Source organism: Chelonia mydas, chromosome 7 (genome assembly GCF_015237465.2).
Source record: "Chelonia mydas isolate rCheMyd1 chromosome 7, rCheMyd1.pri.v2, whole genome shotgun sequence".
NCBI lineage: Eukaryota > Metazoa > Chordata > Testudines > Cheloniidae > Chelonia > Chelonia mydas.
The window spans coordinates 70804031-70823443 of record NC_057853.1 but is presented as its reverse complement, the minus strand read 5'-3'; the positions used below and the strand labels follow the sequence as shown (position 1 = coordinate 70823443).

Here is a 19413-nt window from a genome sequence, read left to right as displayed (position 1 = left end):
CTTAAAAATTGTATTAATGGTTTCTTGCCTTGGATTCTTATATTGGTAAATTGATAATCTACATTCCACTCAGGGAATTGCTTTTTTGTGATCTTGTCATACAGAGCTCAAGAAAAATTCCAGTTAATATGTATCATGCCCTAACAAAACCTATTCTTTTTAAAACTACAAAACTCTGTACTTGAAATAAATGTTTCCATAATGTTGCATATTGACCAATTCACTTTAAGATTCATGTTAGCAAGTACAGGTGTTAATGAGATCTCACAATTAAATTAATATTTGATATTTCTGGTTCTACATAGAGACAGTTGATACTCTAGGTTGTTGTACAAATGTCTATTAATATTTTCCCAGTGTCCTAGTAATTTCTATTAGTGCGTTAGCGGCAAAGTGTCCTGTGGCACCTTATAGACTAGCAGATGTATTGGAGCATAAGCTTTCGTCAGTGAATACCACTTCGTCGGATGCATGTAGTGGAAATTTCCAGAGGCAGGTATGCATATGCAAGCAAGAATCAGGCTAGGGATAACGAGGTTAGTTCAATCAGAGAGGATGAGAAACCAACAGAACTCTACTGGCCATCACATACAGTCCTCAACTAAAACCTCTCCGGTGCATCATCAGTGATCTACAACCCATCCTGGACAACAGTCCCTCACTTTCACAGGCCTTCTACTACATGCATCCGACAAAGTGGGTATTCACCGACGAAAGCTTATGCTCCAATACGTCTGTTAGTCTATAAGGTGCTACAGGACTCTTTGCCGCTTTTACAGATCCAGACTAACATGGCTACCCCTCTGATGCTATTAATTCTTTGTCTCCATGTTGGAGATTTGAAAGATATTTAATTGTATGATGCATATGCACTTGAGACATGATTTGTTCATGTGGTGTTTGGACTTTTTCTTAGTAGGGAATGTTGCATTTATTTAGATAAAATATTTTTGTGTGTGTCTTTAGTTCATCTCCTATCCCCTGCCTTCAGGAAAAAGAGCTCTGCAATTGAAAACTTGGCTCTGGAATAGGTTCACTTTCTCAGACAGAGAATAAAAGTCTAGGGTCTGATTTTTTTTTTTTATTTTTTTTTTATTTTATTTTTTTTTGTTCTTCAGAGTTCTAAGCACCTAAAACTCAGATTGCAGTCAATGGGAAAATATGGATCTCTGCACCGCTGAAAATAGGGCCTTTGGCTTGTCATGATGTGTGGAAGGTGGCTGACCTTACAGCCCTTTTGAGCACTTTGCAGACAAGTCTGGTGTGGGAAGAAAAAGTAGGTGGATTTAAATGGAGTTTTTGGAAACTAATAAACTGAGACTGTATGTTAAGATTTGGGTGTACATATTAATATAGATGTAATTTGAGACTTAGCTCTCCAATAATTTTTTGGGCAAGACTTTTAAAAGCATTCATCATTGTCCTAATTCTGCTCCCATTCACGTTCATTGTAAAATTCCCACCAACTTCAGTGGAAGCTTGGTTAGGGCAATGGTGTGTGTTGTTGAAACCCCCACTCTCTATTACTAAAGTAATAAGCTTACTGCCATAAAAAATGACCTACTGCTTTATAATTTATAGGGAAGGCCTAAGAGGTTGTTTGTACATTTGTTTGGGGGGGATTTTCATGAAGATTTCATGCTTGCTTTTGATGTTATAATCCAGCTAGTTCTGTAGTCATTCAAGGAGCCCTCCGGCAATGTAATTTATTTTTAAATGTGAAACACTTTTAAAACCCCAACAATCTTTCAGGTGTTCATTCATCACAATGTCGCCCCACCCCCAAAGGCATGTACCTCCTTCCCTCCCTTCTGCAGGCAGGCCAACTTTAATGCTGTTTGGAAGTCTTCTAATATGATCATTTAATCTCTTTGGACACTGAAAAAAAAAAAAAGATATATGAAGTAAACTGCATAGTGAGATTACATTTGGATGCATTTTCATAAACTGATAAATGTAAGGATTTAGGGGCTGATCCGAGGACCACTATAATCAATGGGAACTTTTTCACTCACTTCCATGGCCTTTGAATCAGGCCCTGAGTTTCTAGAGATGTTTATGAGCCTCAAATGAACAGAAGTTTCCTGTCCTAACTGTCTCAACATTGCAAAGAACCAAAATGTTTCTCTCATTCTATGTTTTGTATTGTTAAGTGACTTACAAAAAGTGTGGCTGCTATATCACATTTTTGATCTGTATTGACAAACTCACTAATTAATAATAAGCCTACACGGAGATTGTGAAATGAATCCTAGCATATTTATCCAGTATTTTCACTCATTGTTTTTTTCACTTAAATTGCCACTCCAATACTTCATTTGGTGAAACTCTTTGATTTGAACAAACATTAATTGTGATGAATTCAGAATTATTCTGATTGGAGTGAGCATGGATTTGGGGCTAGTGTCAGGGTTACATCTTTCTTAACAAGTAAGTATGGAACCACTGGCTTAGGGGAGATGCACTGATTTACATTCTCATCTAACTAGCCTTTGCCCATGAAATCCTTTTTTCCACTTATTGCCATGGAAAAAAGTTCTAATAATGAAGGCTCTATCTTAAATATAAACAATTAAATTGGAAACGAAAAAATAATTTATATAAATGGACTTCTTGATTGTAAATATAACTCTCCATTGCTTTAAGAATGAAAAAAAAAACAATTGTAAAAAATTGTAAAAATCCCATTTACTTCAGTGAGAAAATTAGGCCAACAATGAGCACTGCTATTCCAGTTCTTGGCTTTTTCTGTACAGAAGCTGTCTGTTATGCTGAATCGTTGTTGGCTTTGTGATGTGGACAGCCATCCACTGAACATTTGGTTGAGATTAACAAATTTATTTGCAACCTAAACATTATTTCAATTTAAATTGAAGAGGCAAAAGGCTAGTGTGCGCATTATTAGTCCTGTATATAAACTCTCTCAGATAAAAAGCACAAATATTAAAATAAAAAGTCAAAAGTTTTTAGAGGAAGAACCTTTAACAGACACCTAATTTATTTTTATTTGTTTTGCTGGGTCAACTTGCCTCCTTAGCTCTACAATCACTGTACTTTATTAGTGCCTGCAGTAACACCATTTTAAAATGGGGTGTACAAGTAAAATTTGTTTTCCTGAAGTCCTTATTTACAGGTCCTCCCCCCCCCCGTCCCTCCCGATTAGTGAAACCAGGACTAGAGACTAACCTTCCCTTCTCTTCCCTCCTCCCCAATTAATTTTTTTATTGAATCATAATTTCCCAGTAAAATTAATCTGTTCACATTGAATACACCTGCTTCACATAGTTCTTATGTAAGTCGTCTTTTCTAAATATGAAAAATCTAATCCATTTCAATACTAGAAGGCTGAATTCACCTAAAGCTTTCTGCTTTTGAAGCAGGGTTGTCTTTATGTTACATGGGAGTAGATGAATAGCATTCTGTCACTTTGCATTCCCATTCCCAGCCAATTTTGCTGTATTTTAAGAATGGCTTTCAGAAATGAGATCTTAAGCCCCAAGGGCTTCTACTGTATCCGACATCTTTTAGTGAACTTCTTACTCAAGGCATATTGCTTCCAAAGCCCCCTATTTTCTTCCCTCCAGACAAATTGCATTATATGTTACCAATAACAATGCCATGTCATTTTGTAGGAAACCAAATTAAGCAATACAAGTGCAGGTTATTGGAAGATAGATGATGCAGTAAAAATAGTATTTTGGTTAACACGGAAAGAATGCATTCACTTAATGGCTAAAAGTAAGGACGTTTCTTTTTATTTCTTAGATTTTCATAAATGGATTTCTGTATGTCAGAAGTAGCCCTCTTGGTAATTTAAAGTACAGCTTTTCTTGTTTTTATTTTGTTTTTTAATCCAGAAGAAAGGGTAGCTGGTGTTGTGTTTTCCCCTTGCAATGAAATTTCTGAAGGCCACTGTTATATTATTTCCGTTCCAAACATGATCATTGAAGTGTAAGTAGATAAAATTCAGTTTTGACTGGAGGAGTTAGATGGCTTAGGGTACTGGAATTTGGATTTGCAGCTTTTAACTTCTTGGTTCCTAGTGCCAGTCCAGTGCAGAGCAGTAACAAAACAAACCCTCTTTAATATCTGCTAGTCCAGGCAGCCAGTATGTAATGAGTTAGTAGTTTCAGCTGCAATTCCCGAGGACAGGTTTCTTTTTTTAACAATACAAAATCCCTGTAAATAGGACTAATTGGTGTTCTTGTTGGCAATCTCATCAGAGAGACCAAGCATGGCATAGATATAGCAAGCAAATGAATTTTTCACCCCAGAGGTGATCTCTACAATTCAAAGTTGAAAAGTATTAGTGGTATAACATAGAGAAGCTTGCATTCTTGCTGCCCATACTGTAGCTTTTCTGTAGATAGATCCTAGTTTCCATGATTGTCAGTCTGGTACCTTTCATGAGCACTAAGGTCATGAAAGAATTTTGAAATTAATGAGCAAAGCAATAACAATATCAGTGTAAACTTCTCCCATGCTTTCCCATCAATATTTGTCAATCCTGAGCTTGGAGAAAAGAAGGTAGACTCCATAGTTTGTGTTGCTTTTAAGTTCTGCGTTTTAAGTACAGGAACAAAGTGTGTGCTAATATTGGTCCCAGTCCTGCAGTTGGATCTGTATGGGTAGACCATTGTGTTTGTGTGGAATCAGATTGACTCCAGTGGGGTTCTGCACAAGCCCCTGGGTCCACCCATGTGGCTCCAGGTGCAGAATCATATATTGGAAACGTCTGTTTTTTCAGTTCTCAAAAAAAAAAATTTCCCCCCAAATTTATGGTCTCTCAAAATATTTTGGTGAGTTCATTCATCTCTAATTTAAAATATTGAGTTTCTGTTGGGTTTGCCATTCTCTGAATTAATTTTAAGGTGATATCTACTAGTATTTGTAGATGTACCTGAGCTCAGATCTGTCTCTTTATGAAGTGGTGTATTTAGTCTTGTAGGGATGAGGTTATCCAACAGATGCTTTACCAGCTTTTCTGTGGAACAAACATTGGCCTTGGTGCCAGTTTTTAGTTAGCAGTACGGAAACACAGATGTTGCCAGATTCTGGTTGCCAGAATTAAATAAGGAGAAGTTTATTTCAGTCCTTTCTTTCATTTTGTCGTCCATGGTAGCACAAGGGGGCATTTGAGGAGTGGGAGGCAGTGGGACATGTGGTTCTAATTAACCCATGTTAGGGAATAAATGAGTCCTCCATAGATGGGTTGATATTTGTCAGTTGAGGATAACTTGCTTTTTATTTATTATCATATAAGTGATTTTTTATCCACAACTGTCCTCTTACAAGCTGTTGTTATAAAGTTACCAATGCTAGAGCAATTGGGGTAGTTTATGTATATTATATTGCATTTTGAAGGAAGTAACCGTGGCTAGGTTGAGGAGTAGTTGTAGATGATCTGTATATTACAAACCAAATAGAATGAAAAAGAGCTAGGGAAACATATGCCCTTTGTCACATTGACCACTTTGTTGGTATTTCGTATGCCTTTTCCTCACTTGTCATCTGCCTTTTGTCATTTTAGGACCCAATCCTGCAAACAAACATGTACCTTTTCTCACTTGAATAGTCTTACTGAAATCTATGGGGAATACTTCTCTGAGAAAAATTAAAGAGGTGTTTCTAGGATCAGTGCCTTTCACTGTAAACTGTTTGGGACAGGGACTATATGTCTTTACAACTCCTGATATATTTTGGGTGCTTTTGCAATATAAATAATAATGTAATGGAGGATAAGTAGGGGAAAAACAGGGAAATATGTTAATTGGTTTTTTAACAGATTTCTCTGAACTTCTAGTTCTAAGGCAGGAGCGGGCAAACTTTTTGGCCTGAGGGCCACATCGGGTTTCTGAAATTGTATGGAGGGCTGGTTAGGGGAGGCTGTGCCTCCCGAAACAGCCAGGTGTGGCCCGGCCCCCACCCCCTATCCAACCCCCACTGTTTCCTGATGTCTGCCCCCCGGGACGTCTGCCCCCCGGGACCCCTGCCCCATCCACACACCCCCTACCCCCCCCCACACACCCCCTACCCCCCCCCCCCCCCCGCGCTTCCTGTCCCGTGACCGCCCCTGGATCTCCTGCCTCTGACTGCCCCCCGCTGGCCCATCCAACCCCTCCTCTCATTCCTGACTGCCCCCCCCCAGGACCCCTGCACCATCCAGCCACCCCTTCTCCCTGTCCCCTGACTGCCCCCGGAACCCCTGCCCCTGAATGCCCCCCGGCCTCCTCCCCATCCAACCTCTCCTCTCATTCCTGACCCCCCCCCCCCCCCCCCCCCGGGACCCCTGCCCCCATTCGACCACCACCCCGAACTCCCCTGTCCTCTATCCAACCTCCCTGCCCCCTGCAGCGCTACAGCCGAGCCGCCCAGAGCACCAAGACAGGCAGCCGCGCTGGAGCCAGCCACGCCACCGCACAGCACAGAGCACTGGGTCAGGCCATGGCTCTGCAGCTGTGAGCCCGGCAAGAGCTCATTGCTCCGCCGCCCAGAGCATTGTGCCAGCTGCACAGTGAGCTAAGGCAGTGGGGGAGGGGCCGGGGGCTAGCCTCCCGGGCCAGAAGCTCAGGGGCCGGGCAGGAGCATTCCACAGGCCGGGTGTGACCCTCAGGCTATAGTTTGCCCATCTCTGTTCTATGGGCACCTATTTCTAAGGAAACTGATAACATATTAAAAGGTTTAGTGTCTTGGAGAACTGAAGATTACAAGGAGATCTGAAGCTTTAGTTGTGTACTATTATCTCATTAAGGATTTTTTCCCCTTTAAAATAAGGATGGGAGTATTCTTCCATTTAATCAACCAACCAAAATAATTTGTTGTTTGAGCCACTTAATACTAGTGGGATTAAATTAGCCCCACTCTGGAGGGCCAGTGCAAGGCTATCTGTACCACTTAAACCCTGTAGAGGTTCCCCAAGGCTGTCCACTGGCTGAGCAACCATGCAGGTATGCCTCATGCCCCCAGGGTGCTGCTGAAAAGGTCTCTGCACTCAGCCTGCATAGACCAGCATGTAAATACATCATTGAGGGCAGGCCAGGGGAAGGCTGTATATCCACACCCCATACAAATGCTGTGGAAGGTCTCTGGTTTCAAGCTTGTAGACTGGAATAGTGGCTGTGGAGGGGCCTTGGAACCTGACACTTGGTTGTTGGGTGGATTTTTTCTCCTCAGTCTCTCTACTTCATCTGCTTAAAGCTAAAGTATTTGGGCTTTATACAGGCAACGAGGATTTTAGCTAGAGTGTGTAAGTACTACTACCTGATAAAGAGAGAAAATTATGCATTTGATTTACAACCCTCTTTGAACAGAGAAATCACATTTGTTTTCCATGTTACTTTTCAATTTAAATGAGTGTGACACTTTTATCTTATTAAACATCTAGAGAAGCCTCTTGAAGTTATCCTTATTACTTTCAAAATCCAATCAGATCACTGTTATTAAACAGCTTAATTATTACTCTGTGTGCCATTGAAACTAATTCAGTCACTTTTCTATCTTTCTTTTTATTCAGATTGTTTGAAGGGCGGTCACCAAGGAAGCCTGAGAAGCTTAAAACCCTTTTCTGCTACTTTAGAAGAGTCACAGAAAAAAGTATATCCTCTTATTAGTTCATTTCTTTTGAATGCTGTGAAAAATGCCTTAGTCTGAGCTGCAAAGCAAACACATAAAGAATGTATAATAAATGGAAAAATCTATGGCAATACAATGTTATGGTGAAGGTTTTGAACAAAGAAGTCAAGAAATTGAAAATATTGGTTCCCACAGGAACTGTAGCTTTGCCCTGAGGTACAGAATATATAAAGTGTTGAATTATTATGTAAGATGCTAACTGCCATGCACATGCACACGTGTTCTCTCTCTCTCTCACTCACACACACGCTTTAACGCTTTGTGTATGTATATGTGTATGTGAGAGGATGCAGTGTAGTAGCTGTGTCGGTTCCAGGGTATTAGAAAGACAAAGTGGGTGAGGTAATAACTTTTATTGGACAAAATTCTGTTGGTAAGAAGGACAAGTTTTTGAGCCACACAGAGCTCTTCTTCAGCTATGAGTACCTTTCCCAGACCTGAAGAAGAGCTCTGTATGGCTCGAAAGCTTGCTTCTTACCAACAGAAGTTGGTCCAATAAGAGGATCCAATAAGAGATTTTTACCTCACCCACTTTGTTTCTCTAATGTGCGAGGGTATGGCAGTTAGCAGAATATTCAGTAATTAAAATACATGTATTATCTTAATTATTCCATATGCTGCTAACTGCCATTCTCTTTCTTGTCCATAAAAAAAAGAGAGAGAGCACTCACGCACATAGCAGCAGTTAGAAGCATATAAATACACACACTCACTGTCAAAATAGTGGTTTCCAGGGAACTGTAACTTTGACTTTACTGGCTTAAGTGTGTCCAAAATCTCAGCTCAGATATTGCAATAATGTAGGTTTTTTTCATTTTTTCCCCAACCACTTCTATCCCCTTCTTCCCCAAAAGCTCATAAGAGAGCTGACCCATGTTTAAAATAAACCCACTAAATGAGCGACCCAGCGAGATGTTGGGCACCCTCAACTCCCATGGAACTTAACTGGATTTTAAGGCATTCAGCCGCCTGGCAAGATAATGCTCAGAATGTGTGTAGCTGGACAGTCCAATAAGATTATATAAGCTATCTGAGATTCAAGTTAATGTACCAAGTTAATTGAAGCTTCTTACATGGTCAAGGAGTTGCACATTCACATAAACGTGTAAAAACACATGTATGTGGCTGAGCACTCATTGCAATAAAAATGTATCTATGATGCTCTAGTTGTATGCATAATCATTAAGGCTAAGATTTAATAACGGGTATTTTTAGTAAAAGTCATGGACAGGTAAAGGGCAAAAATCAAAAAATCATGGCCTGTGACTGTCCATGACTCATACCATAAATACCTCTGATTTAATCTTATGGGGGGGGGTGGGGGTGCTGTGAGGGGAGGAAAGCCCCGGGCAGCCAGTGGCAGCTCCGGCCACTGCTGGGGGCGGGAGGGGAGTCCCAGGCAGCTAATGGTAGCTCTGGGCATCCCAGGATCACTTCCAAGAGCCCCTAAGCTGTGGCTGCTCTTGCCACCCCTGGGACTGCTGATCAGGTAGTCCCCGGGGCCAGCTGCATCAGCCACTGCCCAGGGCTGCTGCAGCAGTGGATGGTGTGGCTGTCCCCAAGGCTGCCCAAGCAACAGGCCCCAGGGCTAGCTGCTCGAGCTCACCAGCTGCTACAGAAGTCACGGAGGTCACAGGAAGTCATGGAATCCGTGACTTCCGCGACAAACATGGAGCCTTAATAATCATTGATACAATATATATCTTAATTGTATCTGAAGTATCATATCTTGGTCTGGTGTTAGATTTTCTGGTGGCATACTCCATATGAACATCATGATGTTTTCTACTCTTAAAACTTTATTTTAGAAAATCATTTGTTCTAACGTGTAGAGAATAGTAATTTTCCCTCATAACTAACTCATACCAAGTCAGAAGCATTTGTTTTTTAAAAAAAGACATTTTTGAGGTATTCAGGTGCAAAATGGCATTTAAAAAAAGCTACTCCCATACTTGGGCCAAAAAAAGGTTCTCATTTTATCTAACAGTCATTCTTTTGACTTGAGGATTTATACTGCCACCATGAAAACTAGTAGAACCACATCCTGTCCTTCATGTACCTACCAAAGTCTCATTTGTGAATAACATCTATTGACATCAAGGTCAAGAGTAGAATGTGACCCAGGCATGTGACTTTGTGTATAGCTTATTGCATTTTCACACGTGAGTGAAAAAATGTTTACGTGCAACCTGAATTACAGCAACCTCTTACTTCTAAGTTATACAGCTGCTCCGCCTCTGTATGTACTTAAAATCCTTTGGGATTATGTTCTATGTAACCGGTGAATTGGAATTTTTTAAACTATAATTCCAAATAATATTTAATGGGATTCTCAAATGTTCTTCCTTTAATTAGTAACTTATATTGCACTTTCAAACAGACCCTGTCCCTTTTTTTTTTTCTCTCCCCCCCCCCCCCCCCCCCCGCATAATGAATTAAGACTGAAGTAATTTAGCCCTGGAAATGAGTGGAAATTAAATGTTTAATTCCCCAGCCCTTTTATTATAAATAGTAATTGAGTTCCTTGTAACAGAATACATTGAAGCGTATGCAAACCAAAGCTTAGTACTCAAAATGTATGCTTAATTTGTGAAACATCACCTCCATAATACAAGAGAACCCTTGTGGGGAAACACTTGATTAATACAAGACCTTCTCTTTAAAAAATTAAGCTAACCTTTTTAAATAAAATTCTTTATAACCTCATAACATTTCTAACAGTATTACAGGAATATTTAACACTTTCTTAGGAATATTTTATTCTTTCCAAAAAAATAGGAGTTCTTAAAGAATAGAAGTTTTAAAATACGTTTTTTATTTAGATGATACCACCATTGTCTCTAATAGTTTCTAATGTTTCTCACTCTAAGAATGCTTTTCCACAGAAAAAATGGAATTGCTTTCTGGACAAAGAACAGATTGAATAAAATAAGTTTCTTCCAAATATTCAAAAAGTGATTTTTTGTTGCTGCAACTAAAACATATTTTTAGTGAAATAAAAGGAAGTCACATAAATAGAGGTAATCTCTTATAATATGCGTCTATACACATCTTTTTTTCTGTTGAGGGCTGGAGTCCTCCAGGAATCTTCCTATTTCCTCTCTCAAATGGTTCAAGAGATAATGAACTTCCTTCCTCTGAAATCCATCAGTCCTTCATGTTAATCAGCCAAGGTTCTTGGTTGAAAACATATGATGCTCCCCTACTACTTGCATGTAGTGCTTCATGACCTACTGACTGGAGCCTGCTCAGGATCTGAAGTCTGATTTTTGTCTATGGCAACACATTCTGCTCTCGCCTGAACTACCAAGCCAGTCTCATGATGTTTACAGCTTAAGTGGAATATTTGAGAAACAACGTGCTTTCCTTCTTTGGTCTGGTATTGCAAAGAAATGCTTTCATGTACTCGAATTGGGAAGGGACATAAATCATACCCCCAACTTATGACATATGTCATACCCCCAACTTTACTTCTGCTGGCTGATAAAAAGAAAAATAGATGTAAAAGGAAGTGGGGGCAAGGAGGTGAAAGTTTGATCATCACATACATTTCCTTCAGTTTGAACACTGGCACTGTCAGTGAGGGAATCAAACTTCAGTTTTCCTTTTAGGAGAAACAAATTATTTATTTTAACTAGCATTTTTATTTTAAATTGGTTTTTAATATTCCTGAGTAAGAACCACATGTGTTGTAGCCTTAGTCTCTGAATGATTTTAAGTGGTAAGCTTTTAAAACTTGAAACATACAGCTGATAATGTATGTTGTATTGTTTTTTGTTATTTTTTAAAAATAGAACCAACTGGGTTAGTGACGTTTACAAGACAAAGTTTTCAAGACCTTCCAGACTGGGAAAGGTAAGTTAAACACATCTCTCAGTGTGAGAAATTGTTTTACTTGGTTGTGGTGACTTAGGGCCTTATGCAACTCCCAGTAAAGTCATAGGCTCCCAGTGACTTCATTAGGAGTTGAGTCAGGCTCTTAATCATTACAAGGGACACTATTTTGTATGGATCTTTATTTTTATTCATCAAGTTTGTGGGGGGGGGGAGGGAGGGAGTCAGCTGAACTGATGCAAAAGCAATTTGGTGGTGGAGGTTGTTACTCTTTGGTGGGGGAGTTGTTTCAGTGTTCTGTAGAAGTTGATAATTTAGTCAAAAGTTCTAAAATTTTGTAAAATTAATTTCTAACTTGAGCATATTTATGTGCTTCAGCTACCTCATTTCATTTTGTTTGTTCATGATTTAGATGAACATTTAAACAGTGATATTTCCATGAAAATTTGCAGGTATATATGTGGGGATGAGGGAAGCCTGGGTGTGATGGTTCATCTGAAGCAGCAATGACAGGAACTCGAATGCAATGTGGCTGACAGCCAGCATGAAAATTTTGATTTATTAGCTTTTTCATTGGCTAGTGCCATGTCATCAGCAAACAGTCCAAGTAAGATGATGGCTGCTTGTCTGGGTATGTGAAGTTTTAGATTTAAGCAGAGTTTTTGGATGTTGGTGTTTTGGGGCTGGGAAAAGAGGCAAGAAATTGGATGTGTAACCCTAGAATCAAAATCTGCAAATTAGGATTATAGATATAAATACTAGTTAAGATATAACATATGTTAAATTTGTATCCAAAACTGTAAATAGCACGGTGTAGACTTACTGGCTATTCCATGATCTTTCTTTTTTAGACTTACTTTAATAATTGGTGTTTATTAAAAAAGAAAATCTTATAACTATAGTAGTTACAATAGTTACTACCCCTAAAATGTGCTAAAATAACTAGTGTGTACATTCACTTTTGATTTACTTGCTATACAATGCATATTAACTATAATCTAAAAAGTGTACCCTTGTTAGACACATAGTAGAATGAAAGGTCTGATACTATATCTTGCAAATATATAGCATGTCATGGATTTCTTGTTAGTTTTACCAGTTCTCAAATATACTATAGTTAGTACATGATAAATGGATGCCCAGGCCCTAAAGGGTATAAAACAAAAGTTATTTTAGAAGGTAATCCTATTGAAAGTAGTTACTCAGTGCTGACATTGCATTCCCTTGGCACTCACTGCTTGAGTAATTTTGTGCTCTCTCTTTCAAAGAGATTGATTTCTTGAGGTGATGGTGGCACAGTGAATTGTAAGGAAAAAGCACTCAGCTTGCTCTGGTTTCAGGGTAAATATGCAATGATTACTGAGAGAGACTTTGAGGTATGGCAGAGGAGAATTAAGCCACCATTTTAAAAAGATGAGTCAATTCAGAACGTCATATTAACCCTTGAATTGCAGAAGTAAACAGGTATATATGTGCTGAGCAGAAAAGATGCTCTCATTTTGGGGTCCAAAACATTTTTTAAAAATCTATTACTGTAAGTCTCGGAGTACATAAATTCATGCATCTTTAGTAATAACAGAGTACACATGGTTCTCCTAGTCTTCCAGGAAACTGCACACCCTTACAGTTGTATATGTCAAGGGCCAGATCTTAAGCTGGTATAAATCAGTTTACCTCCATTGACTTCCCTGATGCTTTGCCAATGTACTCAGATGAGGATCTGACCCAAAATTATTTTTCAAAATCTGACCAAATCTTCTGTCAGATGATTTTGTCATATTAACATAGTGCTTCTTTGCTCTATCTGTGTAACTACTATTTAGGGGTAGGAAATATGTAATTGTATGCTATTAAAGGTTTTTAAATTGGTGATTGAGGATATAGATATGTTTCACTTTAACCTCAATGGGAGCTGAGTGGCAAATGTTTTTTTCTTTTTAAACAGAAAGGTGAAACATCATTTTATTTCTTGTTTGCTGAAGTGAGGAATCTAAGCCATCACTGATATGAATGTAATTCAGTCTATGTACTAGCTTCTCACACAGAATATTCTGTTTCTTAATATCCTGCTCAAGTAGAGGGCAGATTTATGTCCCCTGTAAATCTATTAATGGATGATTGTAACTAATATAGCTTAATTTAAACCTCAGTCCACAACACTGGTGATCAACCCATAAAATTAAGTTATTTTAATTTTACAATTCTGGATAGAAATTAATGATCAAAAATGATCATTCTGATCAAAATAAGGCCAATTTTGTGAAAACCCAAAGAGTAGTTGTGGGCTGGAGGGTGTAGTTCAGAAGAAATAAAATGGCAGCGAGCAACAGGGTTTTTCAACAGCAGCAAATCTTTATCAGCATAGATCAAAATAAGTTACCATAAGCATAAAGCAACAACAAAAAGATCCCCCAAGGTGGGGTTCACTCAAGGTATGGCTACACTACAGCTTAAATTGACATAAATTATGTTGCTCTGGGGTGTGAATTAGGCACACACACATACCAAGTGATATAATTTATGCCGATTTAAGTGCTGGTGTGGACAGTGCTATGTCTGTGGGAGAAGCTCTCCCGCTGACCTAACTATCGCCGCTCACGGAGACTGGAGTAATTAAGCTGATGGATGAGCTCTCTCCCATTACCTTAGAGCGGCTACACAGATCATTTATCGCAGCTGCTATAAGCTCTCTAGTGTAGCCATAGCCTCAGTACCTGAGTGTGGAGTCCCGCCTTCCAACAGACATTCCTCTCTTTTGTCTTTCCAGCATTCCTGCGTATAGTTCTTCGCCTGAGTTGCTGTGTAACAGAAAAGAAAAGGGAAGCTATAGTTAATCCTTTGTGTACAGGGGTGCAGGTGGTGCCCCTACACTCAGCCACATCCAGGAGTATCAGAATTCTAGGCCCAGACCTGCTGTTCTCTTGTTCTGTGGCCTTGGGCAAGAAACCTAACTTCTGTTTCACCATCTATAAAATGAGAATAATAAAACCCAATTCACCAAGTGGTAGTGAGGATTGACTGATGTGTTTATAGGGAGCGGAGATCATTGGATGGAAAGTACGATGTAAATGCAAAGTATTCATTTTCTTCACCTCCCACTTCCCTAATTTATATCTGACCTTTGTCACATTGTACCAAATTCTGTTCTAAGTTATACTGGTCTTAGTTGTATATCTGGAGTATTCCTTTGGAAAGCAAACAAAGCTTTTCATTGAAGTCAATGGAGTTACTTTGGATTTACACTAATGTAACTGAAAATATAATCTTGTTCATTTATTTTTTTGCAGATTTTTATAATGGAGACTTTTACATTTGGTGATGTAGTTAATTGATTCTCTGTAAGGTAACACTGCATCTGTATATATTTTTAAAATTATAGATCTCATAAAAAACTGACCAGATTGTATGTCACATATGAGGGCACTATAGAAAGCAATGGACGTGGTATGCTACAGGTAAGTGTCTAATAAAAATAGGGCTTTATGCTGTGCTTTTGGCACATTATTGATGACTGGGCAGTTTAGCACAGTTATTCATATACCTCCTTGTTTTTTGTTTTGTTTTTTAAAGTAGTGACATTATACCGGATAAAAGAAACCACAAAACTGATCATTCTGAAAGCCTTAATAGTGTCAACATTCCCCAGCTTTTTTTTTTTCACATGTGTCCCTGTTTCCAAAACCATTTGACAGAAAATCACAAGACCTGGACAGCTTCAGGTCCTTCAGTTCAGACATGGATTGGAGATTGACAGGAGAGGAGTTTCCAGGGTATGATCTTGACAGGATGTCACAGTTTTCAGTTTATTTTTTAAAAGCTGTTGCTGTGCCCCGTCTGGTGACCAGTTCATTAGTCAAAAGGCTCTTTCTGCTGCCAGCACAGTTGTTTTGGTCTGAGAGCCGTCAGCTAAAACCGATTGATAAGGAGAATGTCTCCTCCATTTCCATAAAGAAATATTTAGTTTTGTTTGAAGGGGTGACAAGTTTAGCTTTTAGAGTTTAGTATAAAACTTTGAGTTCTATCACTTTTATGAACTTATCTTGTCATTTGAAGTTGCTTTTAGTTCTTGCAATCTCAGTTGAAAAGGGGAAATACAGTCCTTGCCTGAGGGAGAAATAGATCCATAAAGTCTGTAGCTGGAACTACAAGGTTGCTGGATAACATCTGGGAATGTGTTTGTTAAGGGGGGAGCTCCATGTGATTTGGAGTCCTCCACAGAATTTTCCATGGGGAGTGACCCTTTAAAAAGACCCTAGCATCTCCTGTTTACCAGCACTAGTGGCCAGATGGAGTCTAGAAAGTCTGTCCTGCCTCCTGTGGAGCAGTGCTAGGGAGGTGGTGCCTTTATCGCCTCAGAGGCTCCAGGGATGTCAGCTGCTCCATGCCAATTCACACCTTACATCCACAGTGATCCATTCCTGCAGGGTTTAGGAAACCTTCCGGGCCCCAATGGCCACCCAGGAGGAAGGGGGCTAACATCATTATATGTGTTGTCTGAGAGCATTATGAAAATTGTGTAAGAACATAAGAACGGCGTATTGGGTCAGACCAAAGGTCCATCTAGCCCAGTATCCTGTCTTCCGACAGTGGCCAGTGCCAGGTGCCTCAGGGGGAATGAACAGAACAGGTAATCATCAAGTGATCCATCCCTTGTTGCCCGTTCCCAGCTTGTGGCAAACAGAAGTAGGGACACCATCCCTGCCCATCCTGGCTAATAGCCGGCATGTGTGCGTGTGTACACATTGTTTAATACATATAAAATCTTGTGTGTGTATATATGTATATAAATATGAAACAGGAACCAGTAATGCAAAGTAGAAGTGCGGAGATGAAACATATAAATATAAAAAGGAATGTGCCCAGGGTTACTCTTTCTGTGGGACAGCAAATATGAAGAGTACACAGAAGATAATGGTTTGATAGGTTAACAAATGCACAACAGGATGGTTCCCAAACATTTATACTTCTACAAATTCCCTGTGTAACCGTATGAACTTATTAGAGTTACCCTTATCTCTCCTCATCTCTCTCCTATTTTTTGTGTCTTGTCTTGAATTTAAACTGTTAGGCCCTTCAGAGTAGGGAGGGACCATGTTCTACCTTTTTGCTTGTACAGCAGCTAGGACAATTGATCCCTGATCCTCACTGGGGGTCTTTGGTTGCTACCACGGTATACACATAATACTATTATCATCAATAATAATAGTACATTAACTAGTTATTCCAGGCAGCTCTAAAATATTGTAGTTGATACCCAGTAGGCATTAGTGCTGCTCCAATATTAGCCACAAGCAGACACACGATACTGGACCCAATGATGTGACCAAGCATGGCATATCCGATGTCTCAAGTGAGAGCATCACCACAAGTAGATTGCTGATATTTTAACAGGAGGAAAATTCTTCTCCTTGAAGCCCTTCATAGCTTCATTAAATCCGAGCAGCCAGAATCTGTATGGAGATGATAAACTTAAAAACTACACAGAAATATTAATTTTTCTTTCTTTTCCTTAGCCACCCATCCTGTAACCCTAGGAGGGAGGCGGAAATTATGCTGATACTTTTATAATGCCTTTTATGTGTTGTATAAATTTACATTAAACTCAGCTAAAACAAATATACCCTGAGGGATGATGATATTAACAGAGCACGTAATCCCTCTGCTTGGATTAAGAACTCTGACAAAACATTTTGGAGAATTTTCATCTGAGTTTTATATACCACAGTCACTTTTAGCAACACCTCAACCACTAAATGTCTATCAACATTTTCATCATAAGTTTCAGTGGGAATTTGTTGTTATTTTGGCTAGTTGTTTCAGAGCCTTGCCACTAAGATTAAAAATCATTTTAGACTTGACACTTCATACGAGTTTCTGGTCCAAGGGGGTTTATTTATTCTGCCACCCTCTCATTTTGGTTCAACTCTTATTATCTATTATGAATTCAGTTATCTTAAGAGAGATGTGGAAAAATATAATAGCATTTGAAAGATTAGGATGGAATAGTATCCTTTTTTTAAAAAAAACAAAACTATAAATGTATGCTGGTCACTAGTTTATAATGTAGACTCACAGACTTTAAGGCCAGGAGGGACCATCGTGATCATTCAGTCTGACCTGCACACTGTAGGCCACAGAACTTTACCCACCCACACCTGTAATAGACTCGTAACCTGTGGCTGCATTACTGAAGTCCTCAAATAACGATTTAAAGACTTCAAATTACAGAGAACCCACCATTTGCTCTAGTTTAAACCTGCAAGTGACCCGTGCCCCATCCTGCAGAGGAAGGTGAAAAATCCCCAGGGTCTCTGCCCATCTGACCTGGGGGAAAATTCCTTCCTGACCCCAAATAGTGGCAAGACCAACCAGCCAGATACCTGGGATAGAATTCTCTATAGTAACTCAGAGCCTTCCCCATCTAGTGTCCCATCTCTGGCCTTCGGGGATATTTGCTACTGGCAGTTGCAGATGGGTCACATGTTGTTGTAGGCATGTCTCATCATACCATCCCTTCCATAAACTTATCAAGCTCAGTCTTGAAGCCACTTAGGTTTTTTGCCCCTACTGCTCCCCTTGGAAGGCTGTTCCAGAACTTCACTCCTCTGATGGTTAGAAACCTTCATCTAATTTCAAGCCTAAACTTGTTGATTGCCAGTTTGTATCCATTTGTTCTTGTGTCCACATTGGGAATTAAATAACTCCTCACCTCCCCGGTATTTATCCCCCGATGTATTTATAGAGAGCAATCATACACCCCTCAGCCTTCTCTTGGTTGGCGAACCAAGTCAAGCTCCCTGAGTCTCATCTTATATCAGCAGTACCTCCCAACTTTTTGTCGTCTGCAAATTTTATTATCTCATTCCCACTTTTTGCGCCAAAGTCATTAATGAAAATGTTAAATAAGATTGATTCCAAGACCGATCCCTGAGGAATTCCACTAGTAACCCCCTCTCAGCCTGACAGTTCACCTTTCAGTATGACCCATGCTAGTCTCCCTTTAACCCAGTTCCTTATCCACCTTTCAGCTCTCATATTAATCCCCATTTTATCTAATTTAACTAATAATTTCCCATGTGGAACTGTATCAAATTCCTTACTCAAATCCAGGTAGATTAGATCTACTGCATTTCCTTTGTCTAAAAAATCAGTTATCTTCTCAAAAAAAGAGATCAGATTGGTCTGGCAAAAACTACCTTTTGTAAAATCGTGTTGTATTTTATCCCAATTACTGTTTATCTCTATGTCCTTAACTGCTTTCTCTTTCAAAATTTGTTCCAAGACCTTGCATACAATTGAGGTCAAACTAACAAGCCTGTAGTTTCCTGGATCACTGTTTTTCCCTTTCTTAAAAATAGGTACTATATTACCAATTCTCCATTCATAGGGTATTCATTAAAAATCCTTGCAATAGGGCTTGCAATTTCATGTGCCAGTTCCTTTAATATTCTTGGATGGAGATTAACTGGGCCCTCCTGTTTGGTCCCATTAAACTGTTTGAGTTTGACTTCTACCTCAGATGTGATAAGTTCTTCTTCCAAATCAACATTTCTATTAGCCACTCTGCTACTACCCCTAAACTCCTCATTATCCTTATTAAAAACTGAGGCAAAGTGTTTGTTTAGGTGTTGGACCTTGCCTAGATTATCTTTAATCTCCACCCCATCCTCATAGACTTTAAGGTTGGAAGGGACCATTATGATCGTCTAGTCTGACCTCCTGCACAACACAGGCCACAGAATCTCACCCACCCACTCCTGTAACAAACCCCTGACCTATGTCTGAGCTACTGAAGTCGTCAACTCGTGATTTAAAGACTTCAAGGTGCAGAGAATCCTCCAGCAAGTGACTCGTGCCCCACGCTGCAGAGAAAGGTGAAAACCCCCAGGGCCTCTGCCAATCTGCCCTGGAGGAAAATTCCTTCCCGACCCCAAATATGGCAATCAG

At 39.5% G+C, this 19413-nt stretch overlaps 1 protein-coding gene across 12 annotated transcripts in view; it reads left to right on the top strand.

The window, feature by feature from the left end:
* Nucleotides 1-19413, top strand: part of PARG (poly(ADP-ribose) glycohydrolase) — a 124577-nt gene that overhangs the window by 74505 nt on the left and 30659 nt on the right. For all 12 annotated transcript variants that reach the window (XR_005226169.2, XR_005226170.2, XM_027829470.3 and 9 more), the window contains 3 exons: nucleotides 7514-7593; nucleotides 11427-11487; nucleotides 14846-14921. Coding sequence is in view for 10 of the 12 variants with exons in the window: in XM_027829470.3 (XP_027685271.1) it covers nucleotides 7514-7593; nucleotides 11427-11487; nucleotides 14846-14921 (217 nt within the window). In the remaining 2 variants the exon portion in view is untranslated. The remainder of the gene's footprint in view (nucleotides 1-7513; nucleotides 7594-11426; nucleotides 11488-14845; nucleotides 14922-19413) is intronic.